Source organism: Ylistrum balloti, unplaced genomic scaffold (assembly GCF_031769215.1).
Source record: "Ylistrum balloti isolate Yb309-2 unplaced genomic scaffold, AGI_CSIRO_Ybal_v1 Utg370870, whole genome shotgun sequence".
Lineage (NCBI taxonomy): Eukaryota > Metazoa > Mollusca > Bivalvia > Pectinida > Pectinidae > Ylistrum > Ylistrum balloti.
The window spans coordinates 123,706-143,806 of record NW_026782497.1 but is presented as its reverse complement, the minus strand read 5'-3'; the positions used below and the strand labels follow the sequence as shown (position 1 = coordinate 143,806).

Below are 20,101 nucleotides of genomic sequence, written 5' to 3'. Positions count from 1 at the left end.
CTAATAGTTTGTGTGAAGAAGCAATCATCAAACCGATATTCTGTTAAGGTTAACAGTGACATTAACCTTGGATTTTGATAGGAAAATCAATCCCAGGCAAGCGTTTCATTAAAAAACATTATGTAAAAACGTATAGGTAATTACTGCAGAACTAGAGATACTAAGCCCTCTCCCCAACCACACACAAAAAGAATAGGCAGACAGATGGGCAACCTAATTTGTATAGGACACCAACAACTCCACGTGGTACTCTAATAGTATATACAAATCTCACTGCATTTAAAAAGGACAATATTCCAAAGTCAAATTGTTTGAAATGAAGCTGTTCGGTGCGACGCGCTGTGCTCCTCAGCGTGACACGGTGTAAGGGAGATCACTCGTGCATTATTTTTAGACAGCGGTACTAGGAGGCTAAAGATATTTTGTGTGTATAAGTCGGGCACACGTTAATATCCGTACTTCATCATTTGGAGGATATTTGCACGTGTATATTCCAGGAGAAGTAAAAAAGGCCTGGAATAAGCATGTTATTCCATTAGAACTAGCCAGCACTTTTCTATTCTTTTTGACAATCTGACACTGTAGTGTCGTTGTCTGCATGGCTATGTCATTCTCTAATGCAGTATAATGAAAATATCATGATACAATTAGTCATTTGTCATTGTCACTAATGTTGATATCCGAACGTGGAAAACTTTACATTTTTATAATACAAGATTTAAAATAAAAAATGCTTTATGAGAATTCGAGATTATAGACAAGGCCAGTAGCAATATCCCCACGATTTAACGTTTAGTGTTCGTCAGTATACTTAAGGTACGACTGATCTACATTTACATGGAGGGTCCGAGATAATGAAGCAGAGGATGCTTACCCTTATGAAACACATGGTCATATTCCCTTAATACAGTGTACATTTCCAACGGGGCTTTACGATTAATGTTTTGTTTCCGTATTTTGTTGTATTGGTTCATCTAAAATGAGTTTTATTTCCTTCCTCTTCTTCCTTTTCTTCTTCTTCTATTTCTCCTTCTCCTCCTCTTTCTTCAGGAGAGCCAATCTTCCAACTGAATACACAACTGTATGTGAACGTAAACTGTTCAAAAGTATACGTGTGTAAAACTTATGATATGGTTGATCGCCAATGATAGAATCTATCCTAAAATAATGACTTAAAAATGCAGACTCAAAGATTTAAAAATCTAAAGACAATTTTGTTTATTAGAATTGGCTCAGATGAGTTTTAATCTATTCTTGCTGTACGTCCTATTAACAGCCTGGGTCGTTTAAGGACATGTCAGGTTTCGATGGTCGAGGGAATGATAGAAGTCCCATATAAAAGAAACAAACAAAACAAAAAACACTGCCGATAATGAATGATTATTTTGATAGCAATATACACACGGGCAACGTAAATATTAACTAGCACGCATTTGAATTTGACATTTGAATGTTAAAATGATATATTTTGACAATAAATACCACTTAGTGACATTTTAATGTATAAATGACACACATTGTTTACAGGAATGTTTTACTGATGAAAGAAATCTGTCAATAGTTATCATAGATCTACCACAGATTATCTTTTTTTTGTAAGTACCAAGTTCTCCAGCAGTAATGGCAATTGTAACCAATGCCGTCTTAAACAACCCACAGACATGATAACAACTTCCCTCTGTATAGACTTACAGACAGGATAACCACTGCACTCTATAGAGTTATAGACATGGTAACTACTGCCCTCTATTCAAAGTTACAAACATGGTCACCACTGCACTCTATACAGAGTTACAGACATGGTCACCACTGCCCTTTATACAGAGTTACGGACATGGTACCCACTGCCCTCTATACAGAGTTACGGACATGGTAATCATTGCCCTCTATACAAAGTTATGGACATAGTAACCACTGCCCTTTGTACAGAGTTACAGTCATGGTCACCACTGCCCTCTATATAGAGTTATAGACATAGTAACCACTGCCCTCTATACAGAGTTACAGACATGGTAACCACTGCCTTTTATACAGAGTTACGGACATGGTACCCACTGCCCTCTATACAGAGTTACAGACATGGTAATCATTGCCCTCTATACAGAGTTACAGACATGGTCACCACTGCCCTCTATACAGAGTTACAGACATGGTCACCACTGCCCTCTATACAGAGTTACAGACATGGTAACCACTGCCCTCTGTACAGCGTTACAGACATGGTAACCATTGCCCTCTATACAGAGTTACAGACATGATCACCACTGCCCTTTATACAGAGTTACGGACATGGTACCCACTGCCCTCTATACAGAGTTACGGACATGGTAATCATTGCCCTCTATACAGAGTTACAGACATTGTAACCAGTGCCCTCTATACAGAGTTACAGACATAATAACCACTGCCCTCTATACAAAGTTACAGACATGGTAACTACTGCCCTCTATACAGAGTTACAGACATGATAACCATTGCCCTCTATACAGACTTACAGTCATGGTCACCACTGCACTCTATAGAGTTATAGACATGGTACCCACTGCCCTCTATACAGAGTTACGGACATGGTACCCACTGCCCTCTATACACATTTACAGACATGGTAACCACTGCCCTCTATACAGAGTTACAGACATGGTCACCACTGCCCTCTATACAGAGTTACAGACATGGTCACCACTGCCCTCTATACAGAGTTACGGACATGGTAATCATTGCCCTCTATACAGAGTTACAGACATGGTCACCACTGCCCTTTATACAGAGTTACAGACATGGTACCCACTGCCCTCTATACAGAGTTACGGACATGGTAATCATTGCCCTCTATACAAAGTTATGGACATAGTAACCACTGCCCTTTGTACAGAGTTACAGTCATGGTCACCACTGCCCTCTATATAGAGTTATAGACATAGTAACCACTGCCCTCTATACAGAGTTACAGACATGGTAACCACTGCCTTTTATACAGAGTTACAGACATGGTACCCACTGCCCTCTATACAGAGTTACGGACATGGTAATCATTGCCCTCTATACAAAGTTATGGACATAGTAACCACTGCCCTTTGTACAGAGTTACAGTCATGGTCACCACTGCCCTCTATATAGAGTTATAGACATAGTAACCACTGCCCTCTATACAGAGTTACAGACATGGTAACCACTGCCTTTTATACAGAGTTACGGACATGGTACCCACTGCCCTCTATACAGAGTTACAGACATGGTAACCACTGCACTCTATAGAGTTATAGACATTGTCACCACTGCCCTCTATACAGAGTTACAGACATGGTCACCACTGCCCTCTATACAGAGTTACAGACATGGTCACCACTGCCCTCTATACAGAGTTACAGACATGGTCACCACTGCACTCTATAGAGTTATAGACATGGTAACCACTGCCCTCTATACAGAGTTACAGACATGGTCACCACTGCCCTCTATACAGAGTTACAGACATGGTCACCACTGCCCTCTATACAGAGTTACAGGCATGGTACCCACTGCCCTCTATACAGAGTTACGGACATGGTAATCATTGCCCTCTATACAAAGTTACAAACATGGTCACCACTGCCCTTTATACAGAGTTACGGACATGGTTACCACTGCCCTTTATACAGAGTTACGGACATGGTACCCACTGCCCTCTATACAGAGTTACGGACATGGTAATCATTGCCCTCTATACAGAGTTACAGACATGGTCACCACTGCCCTTTATACAGAGTTACGGACATGGTACCCACTGCCCTCTATACAGAGTTACGGACATGGTACCCACTGCCCTCTATACAGAGTTACGGACATGGTAATCATTGCCCTCTATACAGAGTTACAGACATGGTCACCACTGCCCTTTATACAGAGTTACAGACATGGTACCCACTGCCCTCTATACAGAGTTACGGACATGGTAATCATTGCCCTCTATACAAAGTTATGGACATAGTAACCACTGCCCTTTGTACAGAGTTACAGTCATGGTCACCACTGCCCTCTATACAGAGTTATAGACATGGTAACCACTGCCCTCTATACAGAGTTACAGACATGGTAACCACTGCCCTCTATACAGAGTTACAGACATGGTACCCACTGCCCTCTATACAGAGTTACAGACATTGTAACCAGTGCCCTCTATACAGAGTTACAGACATGGTACCCACTGCCCTCTATACAAAGTTACAGACATGGTACCCACTGCCCTCTATACAGAGTTACAGACATGGTCACCACTGCCCTCTATACAGAGTTACAGACATGGTCACCACTGCCCTCTATACAGAGTTACAGACATGGTAACCACTGCCCTCTGTACAGCGTTACAGACATGGTAACCATTGCCCTCTATACAGAGTTACAGACATGGTAACCACTGCACTCTATAGAGTTATAGACATTGTCACCACTGCCCTCTATACAGAGTTACAGACATGGTCACCACTGCCCTCTATACAGAGTTACAGACATGGTCACCACTGCCCTCTATACAGAGTTACAGACATGGTCACCACTGCACTCTATAGAGTTATAGACATGGTAACCACTGCCCTCTATACAGAGTTACAGACATGGTCACCACTGCCCTCTATACAGAGTTACAGACATGGTCACCACTGCCCTCTATACAGAGTTACAGACATGGTCACCACTGCCCTCTATACAGAGTTACAGACATGGTCACCACTGCCCTCTATACAGAGTTACTGACATGGTAACGACTGCCCTCTATAGAGCTTTTCCTTCTATAGAGATCTACACGAATGGTTACATGCCCTCTGTATAGAGCTACACAGTAACTGCATACATTGCGTACAATTTTTCATTTTACTAAAGACTCGAGACACGATACTAATAAAAATGTTTAGATTTATATCACAGCAGCTTCAGGAAGTTAAAAATAACAAAACTCGAACAAATGGAAAATTCTGATCATCATAAAACCAACGATTTAATATTCACAGAAATCTGTTCATAACATAACAAAAGGTACTGGTCAATATAGTTCACTTTTCCTTAAAATGTACATCCTGCGATATAAGTGAATCATTTTCCCTTATTAGATGCAGTCAAGAATTAAAAATTTGTCAGTGAATTTCTGAAATTCAATATCAACTGTTTAAGAGTAATTACATTGTAAAACTTGATCCACTCCAAATATATAAAGTTTTATCTGTTTTAAAACAATTATGAAATAAGTTATCAATTCATATCAATCATTTTTGTAAGTCCCACACACAGAGGTGGGGGGACGTCATAATTGTCCTTCAGACACAGCGTTTGTAGTGTTTGTATGTATCTGTAACTGAGACACATTTACTTCCGTGTTTTGTGATTCTGTAAGATGTTGTTCAGTGTTACTGTCACTTTTTATATCTTCTTCTGTATTTTGGGGCACTGTTATATGTTCAGTCTGACAAGCACTAGACTGGTCACTGTCCTGTACTGTACAACATTCAGTCTGACAAGCACTAGACTGGTCACTGTCCTGTACTGACGAGTTCTTCCCTAAATTTGGTTTGATAAATTTGCCTTGTACAAATATCCGAGGCACACTGAGTCCTTCCTTTTTATTGACAGTTTCCCTGCGTATATAGTCACATTCACAAACTGTTAATCCCACTTCTGTCACCAACTTCTCCAGCAGTTCTAAAATCAAACCAAAGTTCAAGCGAGTGAAAATTACATAAATATATTGTTTATTGTATTTAATTATAATTTGCACTAAACAGTGCTATTTACTTGTATGTCTTTTATACAATCTTTACATTGCAGGTGTTAAACACCCCTGATGGACTATCAGTCCTGAGCTTTGCTGTAACCAATATGCCACATTTTAATATTCGAACAGAGGAAAGGTCCAGAATATACACAAGTACTTGATGTTCTTCTGAAATTATGAAATGTATCAGATATGAAAGTTATAGAATTTATTAGGTTAAGGGCAAATGCGCCGCCTTGTCTAGATTTCGACATTTTTTTTCGAACAATTCTATCATTTGCCTCCTAGGCTTAAAATTCTATAAGCTCTTACCATCATTGACAAGTCCCAAAAAGACAAAACAGCTATATGACACAGTTTACTTAATTGTTTTGGCTCATCTGTATCTAATTCTACATTTGAAATAAGACTCTAACAGAATAGGACAGAACCAATGACCTGATTGTCTTCAGTTGTAGATTGGATATCGATATTGCAGGAATCAAAGATAGAAACCTAACATTATTCAATAGAGCCCCATCAAGGATGGTAAATATGACTGATAAAGAAAATGGAGAATCAACATCTGATGCCGGCTAGCCTAGCTAGCCGAAACATGTCAACCTACAATAAACTCATGGAATCTGTATGTTAATACTCCAGCTTCTATGTGATTTGTATCAAATGCTATTATTTACTTGTGAATCCTTTGTACAATCTTCCATGTACACACTTATTGTCATCATGTAACCAATTATTGTCATCATGTAACACTATAACAATAAATCACCATATTCATTTATTCTTTTCTTTCCGTCGTAGATCTAGAAATCATTTTTAAAACAAAATCTTAGTGCAGCATTTAAGATCAATTTTCTTCACCAAGGTGGGTTAAAATCAGACATTCTATGTTAAGTATAAACATTAATATCCAGTAGGTACATGTAAGAGTAGGTATAGTTCATAAATAGCATTTGGCTTCACTGTGGACATCAGGATAACATTGACTGTACTAGTAAAATGTCAAAAGATGTTTAAAAAAAAATTTGTTTATGAAACCATCAGAAAGGTTTTCTCACAAGGAAAACACATGCCAGATATGAAAGCCATACCGCTTACAATGCAATAGTTATGGCACAGGTTAAATTTTCAAATGTATGTCAAAGGTCAGGGTTAAGGTCACATGGTGAAAACTTTGGTACCAAGGGAATAGGTCTTGTCACATGGAACACACATGCCAAAATATGAAAGCCCTACCTCTGACGGTACAATATATTTGGGCAAGTTTAAAGTTGACAACAGAAAAACAAAAAAACAGACAAAGAGGGAGCACAAAAACATTAAAAACTGATCACATTCCAATCACCATTGAATCAAAACATATACTTAACTAACCCTCCTGACTTCCTCTTTGAAATCATGTAATACATCACCATATGAACATCAAAAATAAAAGATATGATATTTCATTTTCAAATGAGAAATATTGTAATGCAGATTTCTCTAGGAGCTGTCTCTCTGACTCACCAGTGGAGAAATAGAATGCCCTAGTACCATCTTGTCTGACATAAAAATTCTCTGATAACTTGTGTCCAGACTGAAACCTCAGCATGGCATAGTCGTACAGTCCATAATCCCGAAACAGCAGTAGACCACCAGGTCGCAACACCTTAAAAAACAATAAATTCTCGCATACATCTCATACTTATCCAATATTTAGAGGAAAAAGCTTACTAAATTATGAAAGAGATTAAGTTTTACAGAGATACGGATAAATGCATGATGTATATGTGTACCTAAAATCATTAATGTATTTTGAAACATTTTGCATGGTTACATAAAGAATTAACACCTGAACAAGGCTTTCTGTCTGAATCACTTACAATGTATATTGTATAAAGTCCTAAAAGATGAGAGAGGCAATTGCAAGAAATAAATTGAGGAAAAACTGGATTGCTGATGGCTAGTATGTTTAACTGAAACCTGTATTCGACATTTCGCTGAAAGCAGATCAATGTACAATATGATTTATCACTACACTAGTACTGTAGTACATTTCATAGAACATAAATAATGCAGAAAGGAAGCCCTTATCGAACTATCAAGAAAATTTGAATGTTAAGACAACATGATTTTATGGTGTTACATTAAAAGTCTGATAAATACCTGGACAATGTTTGATAATGCAGCGGCCATTTTGTCTGGATGAATGGCGGACAAGACAAATATCATAGATACCAAGTCAACTGAGTTTTCAGGCATGTGATTGGTCAGTGGGTCTGATGTGATGTCGCATTGGAAAGCATTACACCGTTCTGGGTCATAAAGTGGGTTCTCCTGATAGACATTTGATACAGATAGATATCGAAGTTAGATATACAATAACATACACATTATAAAGATAAAAAGAACTCCTGTGTTGGTGTTTGACTCACTCCTATCAGTTTTATTATTTGGATTTCCCCAGTTAGAGTATGTGTATACATTTGTATCCAAAGACGATTCAGGATTGAAACAATTTAGATATTGAGTGATGTCTTGTGTCCAACCCCACTACCCTTCCCACTGAAGTGATTAATGTTTTAAAGGATTATAAAGTATTACAGAACTGGGAATATTTTTTAATTCATTATTTATGTATAAAAACTATAATGAAATTCTATATGTATGAACAAAGGATAACACCAGACAAACTAAAACAGCTCATTTTGTACTGCCTGAATATTGAACAACATTCATATTGGCTGTCTTACCTTGACAAATTGTACAGCTCTAGGTGAGAAGTCACATGCATGAAAGTATAAAGATGAGTCTTGTTCGAGGAGTGGAAAAATGAAGTTACCAACACCACATCCTACTTCCAATATTGTCTTTGTGTTCTATTAAAGTAAATAAACAATATCATTAACATTAAAACTGAAACCTGTCACAATGTTACGCTTGTATTAGAGACACATGAACCAAAACCTGGCAATAGATTGTTATGGTGTACAGAAACCCCCAGGAATGCCATTAAAATATTTCATTCTGATCTGTAAATTTCGTGCTTATTTTCAGATTGTTGAATAAACTATGCATGCTTGCATTTAAAGAAAAAAAAATTGAGAGATATTTGTATCTGATAACAATGTTGTGATTTATACTGTGCTTGACAATTAAACTTACACCAGGCTCTCCTACATCAGAACAGAGCTCATTGAATTCACGGGTCGTCCAGTGCCTGTCTTTGAAGAACTTTGTAGTGTTTCTTTTGTAAAACAAATCCCAGTTTTTCTTAGCATCTATTTCATACTTATTCCTTTTAAATTCAGAGACGAGCTTATCATCTTTCTCAAGTTTTTGTTTCTCATCTGCAGTCAGAACTCTTGCAGAATGTCCAATGATATCTTTTGTTTCTTCATTTTCCTGGCAGCTGTTCATGTTTTTAGTGAAAACATTCTTTTCCATTGTGCTCTACAACTTAATAAGTTAATTCAGATTATTTTCTGAAAACGGAATTTGTGAAATGTCAAATCGATCAAGCGAAGTAATAACAATAAAAAAAATTTACATGTTTAATGGTTTTACTTCAAAATTAGGTTTGGCTTACGAATGTGTTCATTTTTTTAAACACATGTTTAGAAATGTTTATGTGGTATTATTCAGATAGCAGAATAATTCAAGGAAAAAGTCACATTCAAGTTTGATTATTAATAAACTGAAATTGGTAAAATTTACATATATCCCATCATAAACATGCTGATGTATGTAGTCTAATGATCAAATATGTACAATTGTTTCAAAGTATACTGTAAGTAATGTAAATAACTGAGCTAAGAAGAGCACTACGGCATCCATTTGATGCTATCAGTAAACATATTAATTGTTTGTTTCAATTTCTTATGAAATGATTAGAATAAAAGTCATAATATTGTTATTATACTTTGCTAGTCCCTAAACCCTCGCAGCTTAAAAAAATCTAGTCATTTTGATACCACGTTATTTTGTTACCTAGTTGTTTCGGTACTTCCAAAAGTCGTTTCGGTACATACAAATTGGTTTACACAGCTAGAGTGTCATTTTGAGTGAACAGTGCTCCATAGCTCAAAGCAATCCAATTTATAACAATTTACACGTTATTGCTCATTTAATATCTTCAGGGACCTCAAAAAGGCCGGGAATTCTAGAGAAGATTTATCAGATCTGGACCAGTTTTGATCATGTAATAATTGTACCGAGTACGTATACATGTGTGGAGTACATGTACATGTATATGTCACTCCTGTCATCCGTCAATATAGGTCACGTCGACGTATTCTATAGGTTTCACAGATAAGAAAGATTTTGAACTGATATGTTACTTCAAGCATGTAATGTATAATATGAGATAGAATCCATTGTTACGCTCTAGATACATATATAAACTTAAATAAATAAAGCATTTTAGCTCAGCTGGATATATCAGACTTACCATCTATCACCCACGTGAATCAAACAAATGAAGATGTACCGGAAGTAGTATAGGAAGGGCAGATGGTTATTTACAGTTCTATTCATCTCCGTAACGTATTTACGATAAATTCATGAGATGATATTCATATCGACGTTCATGTTTCAAAATTTAGAGAGAATAATTTAATGTCAGTTGTTTAATTTCCATAAAAAGACAATAAGATTGAACACGATCGTGAGTGTTAGACGCGAGTATTTGGTACTGTTTACAAATTTCACTTCCGGTAGAAAGCTTGCCATATGGTTGAAGAAAAAAAATGAGACATTAACTAGAAGTACGAGTTTGACGCCATGGCTAGCGACAAAACCTTGCGAGTGGATAACGAAGTTCACGAACTGAAATTTGGATCAAGTTTTGATCCCAGATGTAAAGAAGCATTTCACTCGATAAGGTGTAAGTAGTATCACGTACTGATCAAATGACTTACGTAAACTCACGATCACATTCATTGACCGATCCGAGGAACGGTGTGAGAATTCCCCTTTCACCCATCGAACCTGAGAAACATGATCTATCAACAAAGTGACAAAGACATATTAACCGATAAGATCACAGAGGCTAGCAACGATATATATTCCTGATTAGATTAAGGCCAAGAAGTGTCGTCCTAACTTTAGTGTTATTATGTACATGCAATTTTGCTTCCTTTTATATTCTTATCCTGTATATACTTGCATATTGTAGCCGGTCCCTGTGATTAAACATTACAAAAATGCTGTACATTTTGGCCCTTAAAAGCAGTAACAGCTCTACACTGTACCCTCTAGATTTTGTGGTAATATTGAATGCCTTATGCATTGTCAACTGGCATGTGGCCAACCGAAACTATTAAGAGTTAAGACAACCCAAATTATCTTAAACCTTATAGAATGCAGTGCCAGGAAGTAAGAATCGGGAAACTGTCATTTGAAGCAGTAAATTTGGAAGGTGTGCAACTTTAGATAAATTTACATAACACAAGAATGATTACCATACTCTAAAACCTTTTCAGATGATTTTAAGCCAGCCTCTGTAGATACATCAAGGGACTCCTTACTAGAGGTGGGAGAAGGACACCAGGTCTCTATTACTGTACCACATGTGGAGGTAAATATAATCTTAATTCATGAACATCTCTTCCATCTTCTTTTGTCTGCTATTAGTCAAACTTTTATTTTATCTCTACATGTACACGACACTTCTCTATTCTATCATATGTACATGTTAATCCTATTTTAATGTAGAAAGATCTGAAAGACCAAAAATATAGCTGTTTGTACAATTTCCCTGGCAAACACCATATCGTTGTAACTTGGAAAAAATTATATGGTGAAAGAAATTACTACATGCAACAAATACAAATCTTGATTTTTCATGGACTTGTTTAAATATTCATTTTATTTTCATTAAGCAGTTATGTAGTTTTGGTTGGTTATAAGTTTAACCTGCTCAATTCTGTCTGTGGTAAATTGTAACGTAGACTCAGTTTTACACATGAACTTGTTCTTGTACATACATTTGTATATGCATGGCTATCAGTTCACACATTGTACAACTGTATGCAATGTATGCAAGCACCTGAATGTTCAACAAAGTTTGTTGTCTTTTTTGTAAATTTGTTTTTTTTTTTGAAGGGATCTGGTACAACACACACCGTGTACAATGGTAACAAACGTGAATGTCCGAAAGAATGTGTTCTCATTATCGACCACAGTACTGGCACATTTACCCTGGAGAGACTTACAAATAATATACAACTCAAGAAAACAAGGTCAGTGTCTTACTTTACCGTCACCGTGTGTTTAGGGCTGTACTATGGAATAATCATATTAAAACATAAATATATGTACATTTTCATATTATTTTTACATATGATAAATATGTGGTTTACCTAATATTATGATAATATTGAAATTATGACTGGAAGTTGTTACTGTCAGTCAGGGACATTTTGTTTTAAACAGATTCATTCAGTTCAATCAGAAGTTGATAAACTGTGATCTCATGTATTTTGGTGATGATAAGGATTTCATGGAAATAACATGTTTGAATTTGTGCTTGTAAATTGATAGTATCTTACACTAGCAGTATGTGTCTAGTAGATTTAGGTATGGACTGCATTAGTAGTATAAACAGGTGTTTTGTAGGAATACTGAGTAACCTAACAGGGAAACACAATCATGTCTTTGATATCTTCATAAAACCTGTATATTTTCATAACCAGTAAAAATTCATAATTCAAATTCCCTAATAAAAACACATTTTCATGACAATGACAAGGTAGGTTCTATATACATATTGACAAAATGAAATCAGAATCTATCGCTCTCTATTTCTCGATACTGATGAGATCATGATCAGCTGTTGGTAATGGATAGGCCCAGTGCTTTACCTGTTTGTTTGTACTGTATATGTTGCTTCAAAGACATAAAACATGTTCTTAAAAAAAATAAATAAAAAACTCATATCAGTTAATTTCTTTGAACATATTTGTAATTTTTATGAAAATATTTTAGCTTTATTTTTGTTAAATTGTTTTATTGTTATTTCTTCAATAAGTTCCAGGAAAGTTGTTATTTTTGCACTGTGTCATCCATCTGTATACCGGGGGTATGTGGGTTGGAAAATGTACACATATGGATTGAAAGTCAATTGTTTAAACTTCATCATTATTCAGCATGGATTTATAGGTAATATGAAATATATACAAAGCCAAGGTGATTTCCTTTACTGTTCTGTTTAAGTGTCCTATCATGAGAACTGTGATAATAAGGTCTGTACATATATACAATATATAATCATCAGTTATAAGGTGAAAGGGTCAAAGGTCACATTTGACAACTTCTGTAAATTCATCAGACAATGATACTTATATACATACATGGAACCTGGCAGGGATGTAAATTGCATGTATAAAAAGATGAATACATTTTGTGAATATCATATTTGCCTATGATAGTTTGATGAATATAAATTCAATTTATGATGTAAGAGAAAAAACCCTGTACATTGATATAATATGCAGGCATTTCACATCATTAATTGTGATACCTTCATCATATATTATACATGAAAGCAAAGTAGCATATATTAGTCTGCCATATCCTATCTTAGTATGCCTGATTATATCCATTTGCGGACAGATCTAATATTGTTTCTAAATGATTTCATATGAAAAGACGAAGCCTTCAGTTTGATAAGATAGCTTTATACATTTTACCTTACATATCTCTTTTTTGTATATCTTGCATTGAATTATGTTACCATATGCAAATTTTGTCATTTTATTTCACGGCTGAGATATGTAATGCTAGCCATGTCATTTTTCTGCCATTGAAAGCTTGATCTAAAAATATGTAGTGAAACTCACTATCAATTTAGATTTTACACATAAATGTATGCCTTATTTATGCAATTTTATGATAAAAATAAATTAAACATTTTGAATTCATTATACAAATATATTAAATAAAAGTAGTTGATTTTTTTTGCATTATCTGTTCTTTGTTACATAGAATTGAAGGAAGTAGCAAAGCCTCTTTGGCAGGACGACCTTTGACCCCTGTTGATGTCCTTAGCAGCAAACAGAAAGTGTCACCCATGAAACCAAAAGTGACAGCGCCCACCCTGATCAGTCCCTCAACAAATACAGAATCACTATCTGTAACTCCAATGCAGACAGAGGAGGTCAAAGGTCAGGGATCTCTACTTATATTTGTCTTTTTTTTCACTTTATTGAAACTATTTTGGGAAAATATGGTGATATTCATATTGTCCTCACTAATTAGGTAATTGATATATTTTTCGTTTATATAAGGGATTTTATGATTTACCTGTACTTTACAGAACATATCAGTGAAAGGGGTATATAAACTTGTTGTAGATATGTTGATCGGGGAAATAAGTGATAGCAGTGATGACAGTGATTCTGACAGCTCTAGTGACGAGGCCAGCAGAGGAACAGCCAAGAAAGGTAACTCCTTCTTTCCTGTACTCAACCTGATGTTTGTTAAAATATGTTATCAATAAAGTAGGCTATACCGGATAGAAGTAATATTTATAAAGTAGCCCATACCTGATAGAAGTAATATTTATAAAGTAGCCCATACCAGATAGAAGTCATATCAATAAAGTAGCCAAGATAGAAGTAATATTTATATATTATAATATGTTGGATGTTATAGTGGGTTATATCAGCAAGGTTTTTTGATATCAATACATTTTGCCTTAATCGGCTTATTTCCTAAAGATGATAAAAAGTTGAATTTGGAGAAAAAAAAATTCCTTGCTCTTTACCAAACCTCACCACAATATGTTTCAGCCACATAATACCTTCAAACCCATTCAACTCTGTAGTTATTAAAAAAATGGCATTGCCAAAATAGATGCTATATGTATTTTTTTAACTTGTAATAAAGATACCTCGAATTTGAGTTGAATATTTGAGTGAATCCACTTTCAGCAGGTACAAGCAGTGTGCCACTTCCCAGTCTGATGTCCTCCACTGGCAGTATGAAGTCTTCTTACGGCTCACTATTGAGTAAGAGACCACTTCTTATTACACTTTAATTTGTCGTTTGTAAAATATATTGATTTTTACTGGGTGGTTGGGTGGCACAGTGTTAACGCACTCACCTTTCACTTAGCCGACCGGGGTTTGATTCCCGGAACGGACGTGAAAAGGTAAGGGGTCACCTGCCCGACCACGTGGGTTTTCCCGGGGTACTCCGCTTTCCTCCCACAGTAAGACCCCTCGCACGCTTACATCCGGGCCAACAAGAGTGATTAGTATAAGTTGACATAACATGTTTCGCAATTGTTTTAAAATAAATAAAGTTTATATTTATATATATTGATTTTTCAAGAAATATTTGACATTTTGCTCTTCTTTGATTCAGTATGGCTCTGCCAGGATGTTATGTGGTTCATATATTGTTTTGATGCTCCTAAAAATTTTGAAGAATTGAAACAGGTTAATATGTTATCTGTCCTTTTCATGTCTGGAACATAACTTTGTCCATAGTTAAGTAAGGATTATTCAACGTTGTGTGTACATTAGCTACACTAAGGTGATGTGCAGATTTGAGGCCCAGGTACCACTTTTATGCTCTGCTAAGGGAGAGCATATAAATGGTCGCTTTGTCCGCTCATCCGACTGTCCATCAAAATTTTGTATCACAAAATCTGTAAGAGGTATCACCATGAAGATTCATTAGGTAGATCTGAATAAGGAGAAGTGCAGCGTACAAGAACCATAACTCTTTTTAGGTCGCCTGAGCCGCAGGCTCATGGTGACCTATTGCCATCATGATTTGTCTGTCGTGTGCGTCATGCACCGTGCGTTGTGTATTGTTAACTTTTCATATATTCGACTTCTTCTCAAGAACCACTGAATGGATTTTGACCAAACTTGGCACAAAGCATCCCCATGGGAAGCCGCTTCAAGTTTGCGAAGAAAAAGGTCATGGCCCCAATAGGGGCCCCAGGAGGGGGAAAAATGGGGTAAATTAGGTAAATCTTTAAAAATCTTCTTCTCATTAACCAAAAGTCAGATTAAATTCATATTTGATATTTAAGATCCTTATGGCAAGGTCTACAAAGTTTGGGTATGAAAAAAAAATGGGGTCAAATACGGCCCCACAAGGGGGCGCTCAAAAGGGTAGAAAATTCAACTTTGACTGATTTCAACCAAATTTGGTAGACAGCATCCCTTAGTGAAGGACATATGAAATTATGTTTTAAAAAGTGATAATGTCCCCTTTGGGGCCCGTAAGGGGTGTAAAGGGGACATATGTAAAAACCTTCATTAAATGACTACTTCTCAAGAACGAGTGGATGGATTTTGACCAAACTTGGCACAAAGCATCCCCATGGGAAGCCGCTTCAAGTTTGTGAAGAAAAAGGGTGTGGCCCCAATAGGGGCCCCAGGAGGGAGAAAAAGGGGAAACTTGATAGAAATGTTCTACACAAGGTCCTGGCAAGTGTTTTAACTTTTTTGGGGGGATTAAAAATCCAAGATGGCCACCCTGGCCTCTGTTTGGCTAAGATATTATGGACTTCCTCTCAAGAACCATTTGGTGGGTCATGTTCAAACTTGGTACAGATGTTTTACACATGGTCCTGCACACGTGTTGTTACATTTTTGCAACATTTTAAAATCCCCAGATTATTGACCGTTAAGGCCCCATGGGCCTCTTGTTTTCTTAAGTTAGGAGTTATTGAATCTTGGTGTATACATTTGTCATACTAAGAGAATGTACATTATGCTATATTCAGGGCCTGCAATATCTTAATTACAAGATATTGCCTTTTGATTAAACTTGTTGTCAATAAATTTGTTTTCGGGGAGCAATCATCAGTTTTCAACGGTACTCTTGTTTACAGTGTCACTGCCCTTGTATTAAATTTTGTTTACGAAGCATAACTTAGATTGAATTTAAACTACGCTAATGAAACTTTGTGTATACATTGGTCATACAAAGACAATGTCAAAGTGTGGGCCTGCAACTCTTTAATAACAGAGTTATTGCCTTTTGTCAAAATTTTGAATCGATGCCGATGAGATGCATAACTTATAGTACAAGTATATTTGTAATTTCAGTTTTTTGAAAACAGTTTCAAAGTCTGTAATCTTTTACTCCTTGATTATCTCTCACACAATTTACAATATCAAAGTGTTCTTACACACATATACTAGTAATAATTAGTGCTTATGGCTAACATGTACATTTAGTATCAGACTGATTTTAAAATGTCTTTACTTTTATAGATCAAGCATATGCTTGTATCAGACATTTGATAGTGGGCTGTTCAAATCACCATTTGTCTGTGGTCTTTGGTGTGTTTTCATCATAAGTCAGTCGTTCCTTAAACAACTACTGTTCTAGCTATTCAGGGCTCTCGATCTGCCAGATTTGGGGCTGATATTCGGCCCCATTCCCAATGCAAAATAGTATCTCTTTTTCCCAATTTAGACCCTAAGTTTCCCAATTCTAAGGAAAATGACACAATTTTTCCCAATTCTAAGGGCCCCGGGCCCCAGTCCCAAAATGGGGTGTGAGAGTCCTGCTATTTCTTTAGACATACCAGATGATCTTTCTCAAATTTTATATGTATGCTCCTCATGGTCCCTAGTTGTGCATTGTCTCATTTCACGAATGATTAAAAAAAAACCAAAATGGCCAGCAGATGGCCATCTTGAAATTAGAAAGTTATGGTTTCTAATCATCATTTATGGAGAATTAATGAATGGAAGCATCATTCTCAGATTTTATACATTGGATCATCTTAGTTGTTTACAGTTCATTTCGAGACTGATTGCAAAAAAGGCAGCCGTCTTGAATCTTGACAACACCATGTTATCAATAAAATACTGATAGCTCTTTCTGAACTTTGTATATAGGCTCCCCTTGATTACTAGTAGTGCCCTTTTGATTTTAAGCTTGATCAGATAAAGAAAATGGCCGATAGATGGCCATCTTGGATTTAGACTATAAAAGTTCGTGAATATTTTTAAATGAGAAACGGTGGATGGATCTTTCACAAATTTTATAACAAGGTTCCTCATGGTCTTTAGTTGTGCTCTTTTGATTTTCGGACTGACAAGGAAAACAAAATGATCGACAGGTGATGATCTTGTGGAATTTTCAAATTTCATGTAATTAAGAGTATGAACAGAGAAAATAATAAAAACGAAGTTATAAAAATCCAACTAATAAAGATCAAATAAGGACCAAACCCGCGGTGGGTGCCTTTATCCCTGTGGGATCTCTTGTTTCACGGCTTTATTTATATAGGATAATTTTCGAAATCTTGAATAATATCTTAAAAGGCTTTTATATAGATAATTGACATAAATCTTTTGAAGTCGTGCTACATTGTATATTTAACTTATTCATTTTTTTATTTCAGGAACAGATCTCCAGTTAAGTGACTCCAGTAGCAGCGACAGTGATTGATAATTTAATTAGAATAAAGCATGTAATTTCTGTTCCTCTGTGATACAATAAAATACTTGTTCCATTCCCCTTTGATATACTACAATACATGTATTGCAGTGTATTGTAGAGTAGCAGAATTACATGTCTAATTTTAATTAGCTTGCCGTGATTGATTATCAGTATTTCCCGAGCCTGTGTTCCATATAATTGACTTTGTGTATTTTACATGTTCAGCCTTTCTGGGGAAACTTTGAATTATTCACTATGTGAAATGTGATGCCTGAATGTGTTCTCTACTTATTATTAGCTGTACTGTGATTTGATGAGAATGTTTCATGTGTATGTACATACAGTATATTGGGTTTAATATCGCCTGCATGAATGGTGTTTTGTGTGAAAACTAGAATGTCAAAGTGTAAAGGAATTGAGGACATTAATCATTTCTTAATAAAGATTTGCCAGTTCAATATTAACCCTGCAGGTTTATGGAGAGAATTGCAAAACTTAAACTCTGGTGAAAAAAACTACTGATTACTGAATATCATAACTGTTACAAACATTTTATACGATATGAGACTACACACAGAACATACTGTTATAAAAAACAATCATTTTAGGTTTGTACCTTGTTACTACTTGATGTTTTAACTGATGAAAGCCTGTTATACAGTGTGTAACTACAAACCTTGTGTGTATGTGTATACAAACCTGTTATACAGTGTGTAACTACTTGATGTTATACAAACCTGTTATACAGTGTGTAACTACTTGATGTTATAACTGATACAAACCTGTTATACAGTGTGTAACTACTTGTGTGTATGTTATAACTGATACAAACCTGTTATACAGTGTGTACCTGTTATAGATACAAACCTGTTATACAGTGTGTAACTACTTGATAACTGATAAAGTGTAACTACTTGATGTTATAACTTATAAAGACCTGTTATAGGGAGTGTAACTACTTGATGTTATAACTGATAAAGACCTGTTATACAGTGTGTAACTACTTGATGTTATAACTGATAAAGACCTGTTATACAGTGTGTAACTACTTGATGTTATAACTGATACAAACCTGTTATACAGTGTGTAACTACTTGATGTTATAACTGATAAAGACCTGTTATACAGTGTGTAACTACTTGATGTTATAACTGATAAAGACCTGTTATACAGTGTGTAACTACTTGATGTTATAACTTATAAAGACCTGTTATACAGTGTGTAACTACTTGATGTTATAACTGATAAAGACCTGTTATACAGTGTGTAATTACTTGATGTTATAACTGATAAAGACCTGTTATACAGTGTGTAACTACTTGATGTTATAACTGATAAAGACCTGTTATACAGTGTGTAACTACTTGATGTTATAACTGATAAAGACCTGTGTATATAACTGATAAAGACCTGTTATAGTGTGTAACTACTTGATGTTATAACTGATAAAGACCTGTCATACAGTGTGTAACTACTTGATGTTATAACTGATAAAGACCTGTCATACAGTGTGTAACTACTTGATGTTATAACTGATAAAGACCTGTTATACAGTGTGTAACTACTTGATGTTATAACTGATACAAACCTGTGTGTGTAACTACTTGATGTTATAACTGATAAAGACCTGTTATACAGTGTGTAACTACTTGATGTCATAACTGATAAAGACCTGTTATACAGTGTGTAACTACTTGATGTTATAACTGATAAAGACCTGTTATACAGTGTGTAACTACTTGATGTTATAACTGATACAAACCTGTTATACAGTGTGTAACTACTTGATGTTATAACTGATACAAACCTGTTATACAGTGTGTAACTACTTGATGTTATAACTGATACAAACCTGTTATACAGTGTGTAACTACTTGATGTCATAACTGATAAAGACCTGTTATACAGTGTGTAACTACTTGATGTTATAACTGATAAAGACCTGTTATACAGTGTGTAATT

The 20,101-nt window shown here is 35.7% G+C and overlaps 2 protein-coding genes across 2 annotated transcripts; one reads left to right on the top strand and one right to left on the bottom strand.

The window, feature by feature from the left end:
* Positions 1 to 4,994: 4,994 nt before the first annotated feature.
* On the bottom strand, positions 4,995 to 10,203 carry LOC132559176 (tRNA N(3)-methylcytidine methyltransferase METTL6-like). Its single transcript, XM_060223789.1, has 6 exons — positions 10,170 to 10,203; positions 8,885 to 9,178; positions 8,473 to 8,598; positions 7,886 to 8,056; positions 7,247 to 7,388; positions 4,995 to 5,667 (listed from the first exon to the last, which is right to left on the bottom strand). Exons 2-6 carry the CDS (start codon positions 9,164 to 9,166, stop codon positions 5,273 to 5,275), a joined length of 1,116 nt encoding a protein of 371 aa, XP_060079772.1. The 5' UTR covers positions 9,167 to 9,178; positions 10,170 to 10,203; the 3' UTR covers positions 4,995 to 5,272.
* A 249-nt stretch (positions 10,204 to 10,452) lies between these two features.
* LOC132559177 (ELL-associated factor 1-like) lies at positions 10,453 to 18,780 on the top strand. Its single transcript, XM_060223790.1, has 7 exons — positions 10,453 to 10,604; positions 11,203 to 11,297; positions 11,825 to 11,961; positions 13,706 to 13,884; positions 14,074 to 14,163; positions 14,653 to 14,730; positions 18,102 to 18,780. The coding sequence occupies exons 1-7, from the start codon at positions 10,502 to 10,504 to the stop codon at positions 18,146 to 18,148; spliced, it is 729 nt and encodes a 242-aa protein (XP_060079773.1). The 5' UTR covers positions 10,453 to 10,501; the 3' UTR covers positions 18,149 to 18,780.
* Positions 18,781 to 20,101: the final 1,321 nt, after the last annotated feature.